General features: G+C 33.9%; 2 protein-coding genes and 1 long non-coding RNA gene across 4 annotated transcripts in view; 1 reads left to right on the top strand and 2 right to left on the bottom strand.

Annotated features, from left to right (window-relative positions):
* The window catches only part of LOC127880589 (uncharacterized), a 56,755-nt gene that overhangs the window by 17,047 nt on the left and 18,194 nt on the right, over positions 1-21,514 (bottom strand). The window contains exons 1-2 of one of the 2 annotated variants that reach the window (XM_052427906.1): positions 10,142-10,627; positions 8,121-8,133 (exon numbers count right to left, since the gene is read on the bottom strand). The exons of the other annotated variant lie outside the window; for it this stretch is intronic. Coding sequence (XP_052283866.1) covers positions 8,121-8,133; positions 10,142-10,476 — 348 coding nt within the window. The 5' untranslated portion in view covers positions 10,477-10,627. Of the gene's footprint in view, positions 1-8,120; positions 8,134-10,141; positions 10,628-21,514 lie in introns of those variants that run through there. 2 annotated transcript variants of the gene reach the window in all.
* Positions 1,587-4,025, top strand: LOC127880618 (uncharacterized). Its single transcript, XR_008049656.1, has 3 exons — positions 1,587-2,099; positions 3,347-3,528; positions 3,722-4,025. It is a non-coding gene; the product is annotated as an uncharacterized LOC127880618 (long non-coding RNA).
* Positions 5,036-8,110, bottom strand: LOC127880597 (uncharacterized). The gene is made up of 2 exons (XM_052427918.1): positions 7,115-8,110; positions 5,036-6,495 (listed from the first exon to the last, which is right to left on the bottom strand). The coding sequence occupies exons 1-2, from the start codon at positions 8,034-8,036 to the stop codon at positions 6,110-6,112; spliced, it is 1,308 nt and encodes a 435-aa protein (XP_052283878.1). The 5' UTR covers positions 8,037-8,110; the 3' UTR covers positions 5,036-6,109.

The following is a 21,514-nucleotide window of genomic DNA, read 5'->3' as shown; positions in this document are numbered from 1 at the left end:
ATTGTGTTATACGGGAGCTATTTAGTTATAATGTTCACATTTATCAATTTAAATCATTAAATAACAAACTTCAGAACATGCCAAAATCTGTGAAAAAAGTTCCTTTAATAGCCTTCAATAAATAACAAATCACAACTAAAGATCAATCAACGTACTGGTATTTGAACTATCTTTGGCACAATTACCGTGGTTCTTTGATACCGTCTTTTGATAACAATATAAGCAGTCACAAATACGCCTGTAACAATGTTCTATAATACAATACAAAATTAAAAGCATTAAATGAATCAGTAGACACTTTGTGTGATTGGCATATCAGATACAACACATTGTTCTAGACTTGTTAGGGAGCCAATCTTCAATTTACATGTACATGCATGTAATTGTTATCTTGGAATATATCCAACTCCATTGAATTTGATTACAATGTATTTCATTACTATTTAAAACCGGAGAATTCATTCCCAAACACTAACGGTAATCAATTAAGGTTTACTGCATATCATTTTTTAATAAGATCATTTAAACTGGTTCTAATTATTTGTATTTCTAAAATGTCTTGCAGCTACTTAATTTTACATGCATGCAAAAAAGTCATATATAACTATAAACAGAAGAACAAATTAAAACACTTACCAATTGCAATTCAATGAATGAACTCAAATAATTGTACATTGTTTGCCTTTAAGGATTTAGTTACACACAAATTAGTTTATTTTGTAACGTCTGTAATGCAATATGCGTACATTTTTCCGAATGTTTGTATGAAAAATAGGATGTATATAAACAAATTAATAACAACAAATAAAATATAATAAAGAAAAGAAAAATGATACGACAATTTGTGTACCCAAAATTGCACAATACGAACCGAACATCATCCCTTAGACCACACACAACATTTGTATCGTGTGATTATAACAACAAAGCATGTCTAGATTTACGGGAGATGGAATGTACTGAATTGACCGAGATGTCACCATTGTACTGTTGGAATGCAGGCTTATATCAAACTCATTACTTTTAGATGTTTGAAAGTCAATAAAAAACATTAACATGAATTTTCATAAGTAACTGTATTTCAGGGTAGGGAAGAGTGAGGAAGAACTATATGCTATATAGATAATATATGGCTGGTAACTTTTGATATCATGTGATATCAGAAGAGTCTGATATGGCGTAGGAAAAGGCGAGGCTTGCCGAGCCTTTTCACACGCCATATCGGACGAGTCTGATATCACATGATATCAAAAGCCACCAACCATATATTCTATTTATTATGCCACATTTAAAGTAAATAAGAAAATATTAACAAAACAAACAAAAACACTAAAATCACAACACCATTATTTTGTATGATAACACATTCGACATGTACATGTACTTCCAAGTACACGTGAACAACTATTTTCAAAGCGAATGTGTAGAGTGAAAATTTACAACAATAAAGACAATAACCAGATGGAACGGGATTTAAACGTATTGCGCAAATTGAAAGTGATAAGAGTGATTTATATTCGATATTTCACTTGACTGGTGAGTTCTCTAAGCCGAAAAATAGTGTCATTTTGTCGTACGAATGAATCTGCACTAAAACTTAATTCACGTCGTAAATCGAATTATTTCTATCGTCAGTTGTGAAAACGAAAGTACGGTTGATATTCAAATGCATAATGTTTCTCTTTCTGAAATATTGTTTTAGTATGTTGATGCTGCATTTACAAATATAAGTGTATATGAAGTGAAAACACCAAAAATAAACAACTGTTGCGATTGACACCTATAAACTGTTAGATGCCCATAATATCACTTTAGCGGTTTCCCCGAAAGACAGGCCTTCGCTGCGAAGTCAAAGTGGATGGGGAACGCGACCGCTTGTGGATTTCAAGTTGCTGGAACTTTCTAAGAAAGCTGCTTTTGTGCAATATTCAGCGATTGTGCAAGCTGTGTGTTTGAAGTCGGAGATATATATTGCTGATATTAATGATGTTGTACACACGTACGTTCTTGTGACGAATGATCTGCATCCTATCAGTGGGAGAGCATTCAGAATCCCACATTATCTGCACCATATGGTTCCTCAACTGGTCGAGTGGTTGGTAAGTGTCATCGTTATACATGCACACTACACATGTTTCATTATTTGTGCTATTTTTGACACCCATTTTCATCCTGATGAACCAACGGTCAGTGCCAGTAGTCCAACTGTCATTGTTGGTCTGTGTGCTTGAGAATGGGTTGTTTAGCTCCAATAAGCCACGGGGCTCTTTTTTGGATTAAATGTCTGGCAGTGGGCTCTTTTCATCTGTGTGCAGCAACCTCGGCCCCCTCATTTTGTGAAAAAATTAGTCGCATACTGTTCATATTGTGAAAAAATGAGTCGCGAACTGTTCACAGTTGTGAAAAATAGGTGGTGACTATTTAGTATTGTGAAAAAATCAGTCGCTAACTATTGAAATTTGTGATAAAAATGAGTCGCGCAGTGTTGAAAATTGTGAAAAAATGAGTTGCACAATGTTAACAATTGTTAACAATTAGCCGGGCAATCTTGAAAATTTTTGAAAAAAGTTGCACAATGTTAAAAAAAAATTACAAATGAGTTGTGACTGTTCAAAATTGTGAAAAAAATAGTTGCGCATGGTTCAAATTTTAGAAAATCTGAGTCTCAAACTGTTCAAAATTGTGAAAAAAAATTAGTCGCTAACTGTTAAAAAATGTGAAAAAATTAGTCGCTAACTGTTTAAAATATTGAACATTTGAATCGCGAATTCGTGGAATTTGTGCAAAAACAGCCATTAGCTAATAAGGAAAAAGCCCCAAGTCTTTTATAAAAAGGTTTTTAGTTTAAAGAAACTCTTATGTTTTATTTTAAGTTTACGGCCATTTCATATGCCTATTTTATCATTTGTTATGTCCCCCACCCACTATAGTGGGGGGACATATTGTTTTTGCCCTGTCTGTTGGTTTGTGTGTTTGTTTGTTTGCTCCAACTTTAACATTTGCCATTACTTTTGCACTATTGAAGATAGCAACTTCATATTTGGCATGCATGTGTATCTCATGGAGCTACAAATTTTGAGTGGCGAAAGTTCAAGTTCAATGTCATCCTTCAAGGTCAAAGGTAAAAAAAAAATTATTTGTTTTAATCAAAGCGGCGCAGAAGGGGACATAGTGTTTCTGACAAACACATTTCTTGTTTTGATAATGATATTGTGTGCCTGTCTAAATTGTAATTTGTTCAAGTTGTGCTTTAAAAATGTTATTTTAATAATCTCTATTTTGACATTTTGTCTCATGTTGGATTTGTTTTATTTATTATAGTTTTTTTAAATAATTTTAATTGCAGAAAGTTGCAACCACACATTGCGATGGGTCATGATCATTCCCCCAAGTTTATGGCAATACAGTTCCAAATTTATCAGTTTAACTGGTCTCAGTCTTTCTCTACCCCTCAAAGAATTCAAGATATACCCCCTCTGCATTCCGGCACAGCTTCAAATCAACCCATCTAATTACTTGTTTGGAAAGGTAAAACTTTTTTCAACAAATTTATTACTGAGAAAAGTGTTTTTATGTTATTGTTTTATCTTTGAATGTTATAGATCTTAATTCAAATAAATAGCCTAATTATAATTTATAGATCTTGATTTTTATTTTAAAAGAATTTGTGAAATGAGTGCTTAATTATGTTTTTATAAAGGTTTACTTATTTCATTTTCAGGTGAACTAGACTACCAAACTACCAGTGCACATAAACTTTTTTTCTCTTTTGCTAGAGATGTGGACACAACACCACTTTTATGTACAATTTTCATTTCAGACACTTAAAAATTGAATAGTTCATGTATTATTCGATATCATATGGCAGGTATTGACTAAGAAAGAATCTTTATTATTTAGAATTTTTCTTAAAAATTGACTTGTTCATGTGTTATAAGTAATGGCAGGTATTGACTATTCAGAAAGCATCTTTATTATTTAAAATGTTTCTTTGTCGACATTAATGTATTGTGTATGATATTCACTTTTTTGCCTTGCTATATAAAGAGTGACACAAAAAAGGAAAGCATTTGCATCTTTAAAGTATAAGTTGTCCTGAATTATTCTTTTGATCAAATCTGTAATGTTTATTTGTTTATTAAAACGTATGAAGTTAATTTTTGTTAAGTTATTATGCTGTATAATGCGTGTTCTTTTTAAGTGAAGCAAGGGAGGCCCAAATTTGTATTTGTTTTATTTTTCCCATAGATGAATGGTCATTTCTATCTCGCTTTCCATTTTTTATAAACTTGTTAAATGATATAAGTTTTAATTATTACTTACTGTTTATAGATTTTCTGAATACAATATGAATGATTCAGTGTTTTTACATTTTAACGATGTAAGCGACATTCCACGGCTACAAAAAGGTAGTTCTCAGTATGGGCGAGACTAAGCAAACATTGAACGCTGCACAAAATTATGGTGAACCAAAATGTGGGCAGAGCTAAAAAATGATATTAATGGGCGGAGCTTAAAAGTGTTATCGGATGGGGTATCCGATAACACTTTAACATATCATGTCAGCGTCTCTAACGTTAATGTGTAGTAGTGGCATAATAAAATATATACTAGCGCACAGAATGCAATATGTGTAATACCAATTGATTTATATAAGAACACCATTTGCAAGAATAAACACTCTTGGCCGGGTTGCTCAAGGCACCGTTAAGATAACATTACCGTTAAGCTTTACCCCCGTTAACCCATTTATGCCTAGCGTCTAGAAAAAAGGCCTTGGCAAACAGCGTAGACTCAGATGAGACGCCGCATGATGGCTTATGTCAAACTCATTACTTCAAAATGTTTGAAAGTCAATTTTAAAAAACCCATCAATTGTAATAAGTTTATATGGGTAGGAAATATTGAAGAAAAATTACACCAGTGCACAGAATTCAATACATGTATAATACTTCTTGTTTTATAGGTTTATTCAATAGACAAACTGTTCATGAGTATACATGATCAAAACATAGTAACATATATAAAGGCATGACATGTGATCAGTATTTAATTTCATAATTTGTTAAATAAAGTACATGTATCAATACATGAAAAGGTCTATGACACATTTTTTGGATAACAACATTTAGAATATATTTCAGAAACAATGCGATAACGGTAACATAGAAAACAACCAAGGCGAATCTACTAGTCAAGTTTGGGTAATGCATTATATACAGTTAATCATAATAATATTTATACAGGTTTCTTTGACTAAATGCTTATATATGTGTTTCCAAGAATAAACGCTCTGGCAAATATAAAGGGGTAAACACAAAAAGTATTGATTTTGTTATGTTTCAAACTGCTTAACACTGTCTACTCTTGATCGTATAGCTAGGGACTGAACACTTGGGTTCATGTTATTTCAATATAATACTTATTGTTTACATGAGAACATCATTTGCAGCAATAAATGCTCTGACAAATATAAAGAGGTAAACACACAATGCATTGCTTTTGTTACGTGACAAACTGTTGTAGATGCTTAGCATGTCTTAACTTGATCAAATTGATTCACCCTGTACACTTGAGTTTACATTATTGCAAAATGCAATGCTGCATGTGTATACATTTCATTATATCCAATGCTGAATTAACATTTATTGAATTAGGTCTGCTGTCAGAGAATATCTAAACATATATTTGGATCTAAATTTAGATCGAAACCGAATTAAACAGCGACGCTGAAAAATGTTATTACAAATTGATAAAGAAAGATGTTTTCAGAGCAGGATGGTTTTCATTATACTTCAAAACCAAGGATTCAACAAATACTTCAAGTAATCTTCAATAAATGTGTAATGTATGTGAACACAATTAAAGCCAATTGACATAAATCGAGAGTGATTTTAATGTGTTGTAAATAACATAAATTATTCTCTAAACTAAAATCTTCAATTTCAAATTTCAACCTTTTAAGAGAAATAGAAATACGTAAAGAAATTTATAAATGTAACAATATGATGCATTATAGAGAAGTTTTTATGTTCAAAATCATAAACTCTTTCCTATCTTTGAAGTAATGCCAATAATACTAACCGTGTAATAGTATAATATCACTATGTTACAAATGTACAACAACACATTCACATGGCAAATTTAAATTATCTGCTTTGAAAACCAGGATGCTGTTGTTCTCTAAAAGTCCAACAATGATGCAGGCGGTATGTCTGTTGTAGCAGATTGACACTGGGCTCTGTATTCCATCCTCCTGTGTAGCAAGAGTGGCCAGCTTCCTTCTGCCCTTACTGTTCACCTGCAGGATGATGTGGGAACTGCATCCACAGAGCAGCACTTGGCCTGCTGGTGTCACATGAACAGCACCTGGATCTACCGCGTCAGTGAAGATGGCCAGGACTGACCCATCACTGGCCAGGGTGAGGAGCTTGTCCTGGGAGGCGTTAGTGATGTACAGTGTGTCCCCGGTGGGACTCACAGCACACATATACACTGCAAAACAGATAAACACTAATATATAGAATATGTATAGTAGTAAAACCAATTATCACTAAAACTGTATTAACAATGCGTTATTAAATACTAGATGCAACCTATTATAAAGATTAAATCATAATTAAAATTTCAGTTTGGCAGAAGTTCAAGTGTTTTATGTTCTTGTATGTTGTCTCAATGATTGACATGTTTGTATGTGACTCATGCTCGAAGAATCAAATTCTTTCACAGCATCATAGAAGGAAACAATTACACTGCAATATGCACCTGGATGTGTCAGGTGGTGTAACTAAATGCAGTAATAATTATCAATTCATTCACAAACGACTGCAATGTTATGGACACTATATACTGAGATATTTTATGTGAAAATCATACAAAAATAATGAGAAAGATTTGTATTACTGAAATTTAAATTACAATTGGAAATTTTAAATACACCCAAACCCACGCATGTTCTAATCTTTTTATAATCATGTCAAACAGTGAATAAACTGAACATGAATTGACATTGTATTCTTCACTGTGGCTTGAATAATAAACTGATGATACATTCTAAATCCATTTATTCAACATATTCCTAACGATATGATTATCAATTAACTATGAATCGTACCTGTATCACTGTCTGATTTTTCCTCATAAATCTTGCTGACAAGTTTCCCACTCACTGTGTACTTGTATAGAGCAGTATCAGTAGTAATATACAGGTCTCCCTTGTGGAAGGCAATACCTCTAGATGTATGTTGTAACTGAAGCTTCATTCCTGTCATCAGCTGCCTGTTGTTGACTTTGATAAACTGGACCTCATGTATGCCAGTTTTTTCATCATTCAATGTCACAGCCACCTCACTGGGCGAGATTTGACACATGCCCTGGGGATAGGGGGTCACACTACAGTGACTCACCACCTGGTACTCCTGATCAAGCAGCTTGACTTTCTTATTTCCCACGTCTGCAACCAGGACCTGTCCATCCTGGAGTACACAGATGGCCCAGATTTTGCATGGGAATGAATCACTTGATATTCTCACATTGTGTTGAGACTTCCTCTGCACAGCGAACACCTTGTTTGGATCATCTTGTAATTTCAATGTTTGGGTACTGTGTTCTATCCTGCCAAGACCTGACAGTTTGGACAAGTACTGTACAATTTCACTGTTAGGCTGGAATGTTATTGAAACTTTAACCTGAAGAGAGTTCTCCTTCAGAAAATTTTCATACCGTTCTATTTTGTCTTCGCATTTCCTGGTAGCTATAAAGGATAGTTCCAGTCTGCTTTTATCACTTATATCCTGTACTGCGTCTCGAAGTTGTTGCAATTCATCCCGCAGGCTGATACATTTGTCAACAGCATTTTTGGAAGAGGCTTGAAGTTTGGTCAGGGTATCTTTCATTTCCTTCATGGTCTTCTGTTCAATTGTGTCTAAGGCTGAATTTAAATTTCGGCGAGTTTTCTGTATTGTGTGTAACTGTTCATCATATGAACTTTGAACATATTGAATGCTCGCCTCTTGATTGCCTTGGAGTTGTTTCATTTCTTCAAGAATAGTTATGATAGAAACTGACAGTTTTTGAAGGTCCGTAGACTGGCCTTTTATTTTGTCGGTTATAAGAGTTACTTTTTGGCAGAGTCTGAAAAAAAGGATAATTAAACACACTGTAAATTATATCAAATACTAAAACACTTTCTTAAAAGCTTTTGTCATGGGAATCTTAAAGTTCGTTGGTAACATTAGAATGAGAGTATAAATTAGTCCAGAAATACATGGATTATATGTATACAAAAATGCATTTATTGAAATCTACAACCCAAGTATTCATTTCATCATTTGTTTTTAAATAAAATCAAAAACCCATTTAGTGATAAACTAAGGAAGCTTGAAACTGCAGTCTTCTATTTATAATTACTGTACATGCACAAATAAATGGTTTCTTGAAATAAAAAAATATGTCATAGACATTATTAAACTAGAGTGTTAACAAGGTTTTACTATAGCCCTATATAGCCATATTAGGAAACATGCACCGCCTGCTTGCGGCCATGTTTATCATTACAGGAACCATTTTCGAACTCGTCCAAGATAACACTGGGACGAATCTTCTGATCAAGTGTGATGAAGATCGGACAATAAATGTGGCCTCTAGAGTGTCGACCATGTTTTTCAACAGACCAGAACCATTGTCGAATTCATCCAAGATATCATTATAACAAATGATCTTACCAAGTTTCCTGAAGATTGGACTATAAATGTTAGTTTTAGAGTGTTAAGAAGTTTTTACTATAGCCATTTAAGGAAAAAACGCCCCGCCCTCTATTGTTTATGTTTTTCAACTAACCGGAACTATTTTCAAATCAGTCCAAGATATCATTGGGACAAATCTTCTGACAAAGTTTAATGATGATCGGACAATAAATGTGGCCTCTAGAGTGTAAACAAGGTTTTACAATAGCTCATAGCCATATAAGGAAAAATGTCCCGCCCCCCTGGAGGATAGGTTTTTCAACCAACCGAGACCATTTTCGAACTCATCCAAGATATTATAGCGACAAATTTTCTTGCCAAGTTTCATGAAGATCGGACAATAATTGTGGCCACTAGAGTGTTAGAAAGGTTTTACTATAGCCATATATAGCCATATAAGGAAAATGCCCCGCCCCCTGGTGGCCATGTTTTCAAGCAACCGGAACCATTTTCCAACTCGTCCAAAATATCATAGGGACAAATCTTCTGACCAAGGTTCATGATGATCGGACAATAAAATGTGGCCTCTAGAGTGTTAACAAGGTTTTTCTATAGCCATATAAGGAAAAATGTCCCGCACCCTGGAGTCCATGATTTTCAAGCAACTTGAACCATTTTCAAACACAGGTGGTTAGCGTGTGGCTATAAGATTAATTAGTGAAAACATCAGTTTGAATGATACATCATCATTTTTTTCAGAAATGTTGAGTTTTCTTTATAATATGATAATTTATCATTCAAAATGATGTTTTCACTAATTAATATCATAGCCACACGTTAACCACCCGTGTTTTCAAACTTGTCTAAGATATCATGGGGACAAATCTTCTGACCAAGTTTTATGTCGATCAGACAATAAAATGTGGCCTCTAGAGTGTTAACAAGGTTTTTTCTTTAGCCATATAAGAAAAATGCCCCGCCCCCTGGCGGCTATGTTTTTCAACAAACCAGAACCATTTTCGAAGTCGTCCAAGATATCATTGGTTCAAATCACCTACACAATTGGATTAAGATCGGACAATACAATGTGGCCTATAGAGTGTTAACAAGGTTTTTCTATAGCCATATAAAGAAAAATGCCCGAATCCTGGCGGCATTGTTTTTCAACAAACCGAAACCATTTTCGAACTCGTCCAACATTATATGGGCATCAATCTTCTGACCATTTTCATTTCAATAAACGTGGCCTCTTATGTGTTCAAAACGCAAATGTTGACGCCGCTCGACGCACGACGGACAAAAGGCGATCACAAAAGCTCACCATGAGCATATTGTGCTAAGGTGAGCTAAAACAATGCAAATAATTTTTCCTCCTTGCAAAGGAGATTGAAAACCCTACATTTGTTTCTTAACTGTAGTGTTTTTTTCTATAATTAAAATTAAGAAACAAAATTTACCTGTGATTAAGGAATGCACAATTTGTGCAGCAAAGCTCACTGTGTTCATCACAATACATTTTCAGGCTTTCTTCTTTATGAACATCACATTTCAGAAGAAAATCTTCCACCTTCTTGGCCACTGGCCAATTTTTCATATCTCCTCTTCCAAAGGGGGCATGTTTTGTAAACAACTCGCGGTGCATGTTTATACATTTTCCACAGTAAAACTTCACACAAGATTCACAGTAAACATCAGCCATGCTATCCAGTTTATTATCTTCACAGGTCGAGCACAAGAAGTCTTGGATCATGTCAGATCCCTTGTCAATGGTGGATGTTGAAAAGGTTGCCATTTTACTGAATGATTTTTACAAACACAGCAGCTTTCGATTTTTTTAACTTTGATTTAACTTATACAGGTTAGTATCTCTTAATGCTGGTAGGCTATTTCAATGAGATGAACAAATCACGTCCATCGAGCTTTGGTCCTTAGTCCGATAACAAGTAGAGTCTAGCACTAACACTATCAAACAGAGAAACCACTCAAGTTTGTTCAAAGGTTCAAATCCAGTAGGCAAAAGTAACTTTCTAATCTGTCACGTGAACTGTAGTGTAGGATAATCAAACTCAAATTATTGAAGGCCACTTGTTCGCTATTGCACACTCGAGTTTATTGAGAGTGTGTCTAAAGGCAAAAGTCGAGATGTGTGTTCACTGTTAAGCCTCCTATGGATGTTATAGAGATAACTTAATCCAACTAACACCAAATATCCCTGTTTATACTTGCTGCAAGCATAGAAGGCATGACGACAATTGTATTATGAGGACCTTTTAATATAAAATATCACACCCAAAGTGCGTTTGCGTTATGGTCAACACCACAGTTCGTTGATGTATACCATTTATATTGTGAAAAGAAACGCATGATCATCGTTGTTGTCATAATTCGACATCATTATCGCCATCAAAGTCAGCATCGTTATTTATCATATCGTTTCTGTCATTATCGCCTTTACCGTCATAATGATCATGAGCATAATCAGCTGCATTTTTCTTATCAACCGATTATCAATTTTTCAATAAGCGGTCAATTACTATTCGCTTTGTTATGAACATATCAGGAATAGTCATGGTAGTCAAGGGTAACTGAATTAATGATTCAAACATGATATTTAAGGTGCCTTTTCACGTTTAAGTATATTGACAAAATTAAACAAAATTGTTTCAGATTCGCAAATGTTCGTTGTAGTTATCAAATTGTGAGAAACAGTAATACCATTTACCATGCTCTAAAATATGAAATATGTTCATCTTTTGACGATAAAAAAACCCTGAATATTATAAAGCGTTGCAACTCGAAACGATTTAATTTAATTTGGAGAGTTCTGTTGTAATCGTCATGTTTTGTTATACTAGGAGGATTGCTATATAAAGTATAAAATACTTCACTGATCGTTTGAGCACTGATGGCCGAAAGGTCTAAACGTTAGACTTTTACTCCAGAGATCAGTGGTTCGAGTCCATTTTAGGGTCACTTTTTTTCTTTCTTTAATTTTATAATGGTGTTTTTACTTGAGCTTTTTAGTTACAATGTTAACATTTATCAATATAAAGCATTTAATAATAACCCTAAATACATGCCAAAATCTGTGAAAAGGTCCCTTTAAAACTCTCATAATGATGATATATAGCGTATATTATAAGATGACAAGGTCGAAATCATTACAATAACAAGACGTTTGTAAAGATGGTGATAACGATAAAATCTTGATAACGAAGACGATGGTAACCATATCTTTGACGGAAATATGGATTGTTGTTAATGATGATAATAATGAACATGATGGTCGCAGTGGTGTTTTCGTGTTTGCCTTTGATAATGATTGTGATGTTCTGAGGCTGATGACGCTGATGGTAAGGAAGATTTCGATAAGGATAAAAAGGGAAGATGTTGAGGAGAAGAATTATGAAATTCTGCTATCAACTTTTGTTCAATGATCACTAACAACAAACATGGAACACAAAAACGTTGTCAATACGAAAGTCTGGTCAACAGCAATGAAGTGCGTTCCTACTGTAAACATAACTGTGATGCAAAAGGAAAAAATAGTTTTTTTCTAACAGAAAATATAAATATAAATTTTAAATGTCGGGAAGTTTGGTGACACAGTTATTTTTGCAGCGTTGGTTCAATAAATTATATATGTTAATTAGTTAATGATGGTTAATTACTTATAATTTTGCGACACTTTGTACATGTTTCAAGTGTAAAATATCGTTAATATATCTAATCATTTATATCAATATAATCGCGCCAATGACAACTCAATGTCCACTCAAAGTCACACGTAATTTATCTGAAGTCAAAAGTTTTGATACAATCAGAATTGATTAATACCCGTGTATGAGTACAACGAAGATAGATTGTGAGAAGATATCATAATCAACATTTAATATCCACAAAGATGTTCTAATTAAATTGTAAGGTATAAGAAATTGTCTGTTTGTACATTCTAATGTAAAATTGATTTGCAGTGTGTGAGTGATAATGTTTATTAAGTACATTTTATCTGCTGCTTTTTAAGCTAAATTTTCCCAAACCTGACGATAAATTGTACTATGAAATATGTTTTTATTGGTTATTGATGAGCTTGTTAAACATGAGTTATCTTGTTAAACTGTAATTATTATTTTAAACTTTTAATATCCGTACAAGGAAATAGCTGGTTTTAAGGCTAAACCGTTGTGAACAGCAAGGGGAGGTGATCGTTGCGAGTAGTTGGATTTTACCAGACCTATTAATAGCCTGAGTTTAACCAGACCTATGCTTAGCCCAAATTTTACCTGACTACCCGACTTTTTGAAGCATTTATGTTTGTTCAACACTTAACGCACATGCATTACGCCCAGTATTCACAGAGTGAGGCTAATATTTATTTTTAATGCCTTGAATTTCAAAGATTATTATCGAAGGCAAATGGTCTTAGCCTGCGGCGTTCCAGTCTGGCTCAAGATGCCTTGATAGCTCTACACATTGACCAGGTCATGATAAAAGAAGGAATACTCAAGCTTAATGATTCAGACATGTGCAGGGTAGGTCTTGTTAAGCTGTGCCAGTGATTATGAAGACAATATGTTTTTACATTTGAGCCTCGTTCTGGGAGAATTGAGCTTGATTAATGTTCGAAAAGTGTAATCCCAGATTAGCCTGTGTAGTCTGCGTAGGCTACTCAGGGACGACATGTTGAGCTTTTGGGGTATTTTTCGTTTAAAGGAAGTCCCTTCCAGTTTAGGATGAAATTGTTGTCCCGAATTAGCCTGTGTGGACTGCACAAGTAAATATGAGAAAACAATTTATGAAGATGCATTAAGCCCAGTTGTCCAAGAACAATCCTAATGTTATGTCTTGGAAAGTTGTACCAATGATTTTGAAAACATACTTTGAACATTTGATAAAATACAAGTAATTCCGTTAGTGCAGAGACGTAAATGTTATTGAAGTCTCTTGTATGTCGTGACCTTTGAATATGTTACATATTCCAGAAACATGGATAATTCTATAGAATTTAGATACATATATCACAATAATTATTCCATTAGCTACATTTTATATTAGTTCCAGTGGAATTTTAGTCAATTAAATTGAAAATCGTCATTTCGTTTTGTTGTATTGCCGTGTTAAAAACGGAGCCTATTTTGAGAACACCTGCCGCGGGTCTCGTCCCAAAAATGGCGGTATCTAGGAAGACGATGTCTGTTGAATATTTTACATGGTTTGAATCGAATAATCATGAAACTTGATGATAATTAATGTGGGCATAATATCTCTGCCAAGTTTGATAGCCAGCCATATTGCATTTCCGTTGAATTGTATACAGGTGGGCCAAAAACGTTATGTCGCTCACGTGAGATCAGAAGGAACTACACAATATTGAGCACCTTAATGATGTTTATGTTTCAAATGTAGCTTATTAGCTTGCTTTTTACCCTGAAACATTTTTGCAATTCTGCTGAGATTTCACTCAAACAATGTTTTAGATAAAGCTACATGGTGATTTGGCAAAAGTTGATTGCTTACAACAAGCAGACCAAGCGTGGATTTGCATTTTTTAGGCCAGTCGGATCAAGGTCAAGGTCACTGTAACTTAAAATATAAGAACTCTTTCTGCTAAAAAAAACTTGAGCTTGGAAGGTTGTGTTACACTGATATTTTGTGTGCAGGAAGCTTACCTTCGGACCTTAATTGAGATTTACACAATTATATAAATTTAGTAGATGGGTAAAAACATTCGGTTTTTATTATTACAAATAAAGGGCATTTCAAGGTATGTTCATATATTAAGAATAACAGGCAAAAAATGACTCCTGATCTGGAATTTTGAGGATTCAAACTAAATAATGTAGGAGAAACATTTGTTTATTTATGTTTTATTTAAAAGTACATAACGTGCAGCCATTAGAAAATGTTGTATTCGATTATTAAAGCCAAAAAAATATGAGTATAAAGAAATACAGAATTTATCATTCGAGAAATTTAAAAGCAATGCAGATATTCGAGCCTAGCGAGTATAAGCCAACCCGAGCTAACGGTATTATTGGATATTTAAAATAAACTGAACTTAAAACGCAACAAATAATAAGATGATAAGGCATTTCCAAATTGCTTACTGCATACACATACCAGACGTGTAATTTGATTCTTTTTCAATACTTGGGAGAGTTTGCATGAATGTTTAAAATGGAAACAAGTGCAATGAAAGAAAAACAACAGGTTTCAATCTAAATTGTCTGAAATTAAAACTTCGCAAAGAGTTCTACCAGGCAATTATTTAAAAATGCATTATATTGATCATTTATTTAAAATACCAGTTAGAATGGCTATTAACCTATCCCCACCATTCTCAAATAACATATTGATATTTCTTTTACATCACAAGCGTAGATAATACACACATTGGAATACCACAGCATGTGGTTATTTGATCCAGACCTTTTGACGTAAATGAATGCAACGGGCTACTGAATATTTGTGTTCGTATTTTATTTGGATGTTAAACATTGAAATTGGACCAAAGAATAATTTGTGGTTTGTTATTTGCATACAACTAAGTCAATTCATTTTATACAATTAAAGGATCTATTCAGCAAAACCATTCTCGTGCCAATAATATACTAAAGAGGAATATGGAAATAGAACTGCTATGGTGTTTTTCCCATTAAAACTTTATTTCAGAGACATTAAAGACACACAACTCGCCTCTGACGTTGAAATACATCTTAATGTAATGTGCAAAATTGTCATTAAATCTTTAGCCTAGTTCGCAAGTAATGTATTATTATTTTTCAAACGGTACCGCTTTTCAAACCGAATGTAGGATTTCTAGACATATACGTTCATTCATTTCGACAAACGCGATTATGTTTAAGTTTTTATGCTCAAGAAGACGGATTTCTACCCTGTAACCACCAGATATATTCTAATTGGCATATATAGAATTAAATCTATAGCCTAGTAAGCAAGTAATTTATTATTTTTCAAACGGTACCGCTTTTAAAACCGAAAGTAGGATTTCTAGACGTATATGTCTATTCATTTCGACAAACTTGATTATTTTAGACGGATTTCTACCCTGTAACCACCAGATATATTCTAATTGGCAAAGATAAAATTAAATCTATTGCCTAGTTAGCAAGTAATTTATAATTTTTCAAACGGTACCGCTTTTAAAGCCGAAAGTAGGATTTCTAGACGTATAGGTCCATTTCGACAAACGCAATTATTTTTAAGTTTTAAAGCGTAAAAAGACGGATTTCTACCTTATAACCATCAGATATATTCTAATTGGCATAGATAAAATATGTTATCTATTTATACTTAAATTTACGATGCCAAAAAAGGTGTGTGGCTTTATGTAATACAAAGAAAAATGAAACAAACACAGGACAAATGCTTAAAGATATAATTATAGTCAGACATATTAGGGTTAGTAAAATGTATTTGAACAATTATCGCCGGCGAATGTTTTCAAATGCTTGGGTAGAACATTTACGAATGCAACAGTTTCGCATGAAATATACATGTACACTATATGCGAGATTGACTTCAGTTACAGTATGTAAAACAGCGTATGTAACGTAATACATGGATTAAAACGGGTCAACATCTACGACGTATATTTTAAATGTAAAACATTGTTGTATAATATACTTTAAATGTAACGACATGTTTGCATTACAAAATGGAACCTAGATCATTGTTAAAAATAAAATACTTCGAGGGTAAGAAAGTTGTGCATAATGAAATTGAACCCCATTCTAGGAATCTCAAATATCATACATAACAGCGGTCAACAACATAAACTGACCCATTTCATCATAACATGTTACGATATTGTAGGCCATATCCATGACCGACATGTGTGTGGTACTTACTAAATCCATAGGACACCATTTAGTATGCAAAGAGAATCAGATTTTGTATTGGACAGATTCGACAAGCGTATACATTGGAATCATTTGAATTGTTGATCCCGTAAGTGTCTGGCCGCCCGACGTATTTTTAATTATTGGACTTCAATATTTTGCGATCTTGAAAGTTACTGAATGTATCTTATTGATTAGATTTTTTACGGACTATGTTACAAGTAAACTCGCCCGTAACTTATATACAACGTCAAGATATCTACCCAAATGCAAAATAGCGTGTTTCCTAGTGTCAGACATGATGCGCCCAAACAAATGTTTTGATATATTACATTCCAACCAGTTATCCATGAAGATACAAATCTGGGTAAAAAAACATAAATACAAAAAGAAAGAAGTGTATTGTCTTTAAGGTAGGTGTACCAATGTTATGATTTTAAGCTATACTAAACAGCAATCTTTAACCACCCTTCGGCTTTGCAGAGATCTTCTTCTTTAAAAAAAAACTAACGAGGGCTTCCAGGTCCTCTACCCGACGGAATTCTTTTTAGCGGATAATTCTTGTACCGCTCCCCAACAAGGTTCGTGTATGGTTCCTTAACTTCTATGAAGAAGCCACCGGCAACCTTTCTGTTCCTCTCCAAGGTGTCTGCCGTCGTTCTCGCTCCGCGTTAATGCTCTCTGATGAAAATAACGATGCAGGAATAGCATGGTCGTTTTTATTAAATAAATAGATACAATAAAAATAAACTGGGTGCACTTGTGGTCCACTGGTGCGCACCGCGTTCCATGCTTTTGTACTGCCAGGAGATCGGCAGAGCAGGTCGAGATGGTGATCCCGCACTGGCCGTTGTTTTCGCCTACCCGCGGTCAAAAAAGGATGACGCCATCAGGACAATGGTACATGCGGCAGAGTGTGTCAGAAGAACAGTTTGTACGGAACTGAGAACAAAAGAAATGGATCCTATTTCGGTCCAAGGCAATGGTTGTGAAGATGACGCATGTGAAATGTGTTTTTGCACGTTGTGTACTTGTTGCGACAGGCGCTCACGAAACTGTAGTTGTTTTAGAGCGTGCCCGGACAAACTATTGTGAAGTTCTTTTTATGTTTATGCGCTTGTTTTATGTCAATTATCATGGAGTAAACGTTATTTTGATTTATTAACTTTATTAGGTGGGAGTCTGTAATTTAGACTCACACTAAAACTTACACCAGCGCATCAATAATAGTGTAATGTTAGCAGACGTAACATAACTCTACTCTATGCTATCAATTTACGACAAAGTCAATGTTTTAAGTTGAATGTCTTCAATATCGATGTTATTACTTTTAACACCAATTAACAATAAAAGGTAATTCTACAATAGATTCAAAATACGACCAAAGTAAGAAGAGTAAAGTCCTGAATCCTAAATGAGTAGTGGTAATACACACTGTATTGACATGCTATATATATAGTCTATCTAATGTACATGTTTACCAAAAAATCAGCATATAAACACATAGGCATTCCTCGCGTGTCATTACTTTATTATCTCTTAATTATATGTTTTCCGCTATTCTTTGACAGTTGAAATACATCCAATCGGACTTTGTGTCGCTTGGACGCGTGGTTCCTTATTGAATTGACGTGTCCAATTTGCTCTCAGCTTCCAGATTACATTTTGGACCATCGACTCTCCATCCCGTACATACGTAGTATGTTTTATATCCTCGTCTTTCACGTTTTTCCTATATTGTTTTCGGTAATGATGTACCTTACTGAAAATTATAATTGCATGCTTTTCTTTTTTATGAAATAAATTTCTATATGCGAACTACGTTTATTTAGTTTTCTTATTTAATTATTTCTTTTATTTAGTTATCTATAATACTGATTTTTTTTAACTTTGCTATGTGTCATATTGAATATATTTCTTATAATTTCAATAGGTTTATTTCTTCATAATTTTACTACGTTATGCTACTATGTTACTACTGGGTAATCGCTCGTCCCGCACCCGATGTGCAAACAATTGGTGCACTACGGCCTAGCCGATAGTGACACTTTTATTCGGCAACATAACAACAGCTTCCAATAAGGTAGTTTACCATTCTATACATAGATGGTGACGTCACTACGTTATTGTCACCTCTATACTTAGACGCATCACGCACCTCCATTTGGAGGCATTTATGACTACGACACAAAGAAGTCCGCGGATGAATGAAGAATTTGCTTTATAAGTAAACATTCATGCTATGATTTAAAAATTAAGTATTATTTTGTTCAGTCTTACGGTCTTATGTTAGTATCAATTAAAATTTTCGTTAGTTTTCAACAATTTCGCTCTTTATTCATTTTTTTTAAAACTGTACATTCACTTTCGGTTGTATAACAACATGTATCCTTTATTGACGAAAGTTTGCAATGAAATAGCGTTTTCAAAACCGCTTAAAAAGTTTCAGAAGGTGTGTCTGATTCATGTTTTGAATAAACACAATGTCATAGCTATATTGCCGACTAGTATGGGAACAATTTGATATTTCAAGTGGCTCCATTTGCATTGCAAGAGAAGTTCAAATTGACTTGTTCAGTTTGTTAAATTTTGACACCCTAATTATATATCTTTTTATAAGTGTCTGATAGATTTTTTTTTTAAATAATTGAGATCAATGAAAAATTTAGTAAAAGCACAGCATTGATGTTCTATGGTGGTCATTTTTAGTGGAATAGTATGTTACAATATAGTTCTGGCTACCATAACTTTAAATGTCGCTTTTTATGATTATTGACTGGCGCGACTTTATACAGGTACAGGTCTGTCAATACTATATAAACTGTACGCTGAAGTTTCTTCAGCTAGTTACAATAAAACAATTATAACTATTGTATTAATGAATTTAGATTATGTGTCATCTTTAAATGGGGTAGTAATTCATTATATGAGATTAGCACATTATATAGTTAAAAAATAAATAACACTTTAATGACTTACCTTTGTAAAATAAAGTAGCATAGATTATGTTGCAGGTCATAAAATGTAAAACTGAAATTGGAGAAGCTTTACAAATATTTAACAGTGACAACACTGTTGGTTTTCCAAAAAAAAATCCTTCCTATCTACCTGCCCTAGTTTTTGGGGGCAAATTTAAATATTATTAATATCATTGAGTTAACTTATTTAAATATCAATATGTTTTGATTACATTAGCTTATTATATTATTATATTATTAATAATGAAATACTTTGCAAGGAAAGTCCATTTCTGTTTTAATTAGTCTTAATTAGCTACTATTAAAATTGAAAATATCAGTGACATCCAATACTTGGATTATATGCGTATATATGAATGCATATTTTCTTTGACAGTTACATAGTACCCTATTTAATTGGATTAAAAACAACAAATAACTATAGTTCCACAACCCAGCCCAAGTTGACTCAAACTGAATTAATTCATCAATTGATCCTATTTAATTATATTAAAAACAACATGTGTAAGATTTTTAGAATATCTCATGTATTCCTCTAGTATTCCTCTAGTACACCAACGTGCACATCTTACTAATGATTTACATGCACTCCTTAAACAGTTTAACAAAAATAATGAATGATTAATCCAAAGAAAACAACAAACAAGCTGCTTCATATAAAAAGTTAATTACATAAGATTACATAAGCAAAATAATCATTTTGATAATAAATCAAGATTATACTTCAACCAAACCATTATAAATTAATTGTGGGGTGGGGGGAGGTCATGTAAGCACTAAAACTAAAATGGGGGAAATGTCTGGGAATGGAACATCTTAGGGGGGGGGGGCGTCCGGAATTCCTGCTAAGGGCGACAGTGTTGTTAATGTGTCTTTAGAAGAAATAACTGAAGGAAAGTACTCATTGGTGTATCAGGGCTTCCCCTGGATCAAAAATGTCTTTAGCCAAAGTTGCCTTGCTTTGGCAAAATTCTTCTATTTTTGGCTATTTTTAAGTTTTGATGAAGAAAAAGTAGTAGCCAAATAGAATTTTCTTTAGCCAAATAGATCAATTTGTAGCCATTGGCAGTGCTCCAGCTAGGATTTGAAAAGGGCAGGGGGGGGCTTTTTTGTGAAAAAGGGCACTTTCGACGCGCAGTATTTTGTGAAAAGGGCATGTTCGAGCGTGCGGGTGTTTCTGGAATGCTTTCTATTGCATGTTAAAATATATGTTATAAATAATTGTATTATTGCCATTATTATTAAACCATTCAAATATAATGTCTAAAATGAGGATTAAACTAATTACAATGTAATAAGAGATTTATGAATTATTATATGTACAAAAAATAATAATAATATTTTTTTATTTTTTTTTTGGAGGGGGGGCAGGGCGGCGGCTCGGGGAGGGGGGGGGGGCAGGGCGGAGGTTCGGGAGGGCAGGGCGCGGCGCCCTTTGATTTAGGCCTAGCTGGAGCACTGCATTGGCTTATTTGGCGAATGGCAGAGTAAGTACTGGTGTATGCCCATCCAGAAGCATTTCTGAGCATATCAATTGGAACAGCAATATTGAGTGCATTTGAAAGAGATATATCTGATTCATGCATTGCTTTTGATGAAGCCCACATGGCCCTTTAATGGTAGCTTACCTATTAGGGATTTTATACTTATTTTTTACTCCACAATCTAGCTCTTTTTTCATAAAATGAGAAGTTTTATTATCCAACAGGTTTTGTGTTTGAACCTCACAAATTTTATAATACCGAAGTCCCATCATATAATCATCATCACAATCAGCAGCAGCATTATCATATTCATCATCATCATCGTTAGCAGCAGCATAATTGTGTTGTATTATCAGAATTCAATACAAATACAAACACAACCATTACAACTCTTACTACTACTACTACTACTACTACTAATTAATTAATTATCTACTACTACAACAAGAACAACAACAACAACAACAACTACTACTACTACTACTACTACTACCACCACCACCACC

Source organism: Dreissena polymorpha, chromosome 5, assembly GCF_020536995.1.
Source record: "Dreissena polymorpha isolate Duluth1 chromosome 5, UMN_Dpol_1.0, whole genome shotgun sequence".
Taxonomy (NCBI): domain Eukaryota; kingdom Metazoa; phylum Mollusca; class Bivalvia; order Myida; family Dreissenidae; genus Dreissena; species Dreissena polymorpha.
This window is presented reverse-complemented; position numbering and strand designations above follow the sequence as displayed.

What these genes read in the sequence shown, in the direction of transcription:
- LOC127880597 (XM_052427918.1), bottom strand. Translation starts at nt 8,036, where the DNA reads ATGAAACAACTCCAAGGCAATCAAGAGGCGAGCATTCAATATGTTCAA. An exon ending in AAAATCAGACAGTGATACAG is followed by an intron (nt 6,496 to 7,114) that starts GTACGATTCATA and finishes TCTGTTTTGCAG; the next exon opens with TGTATATGTGTGCTGTGAGT.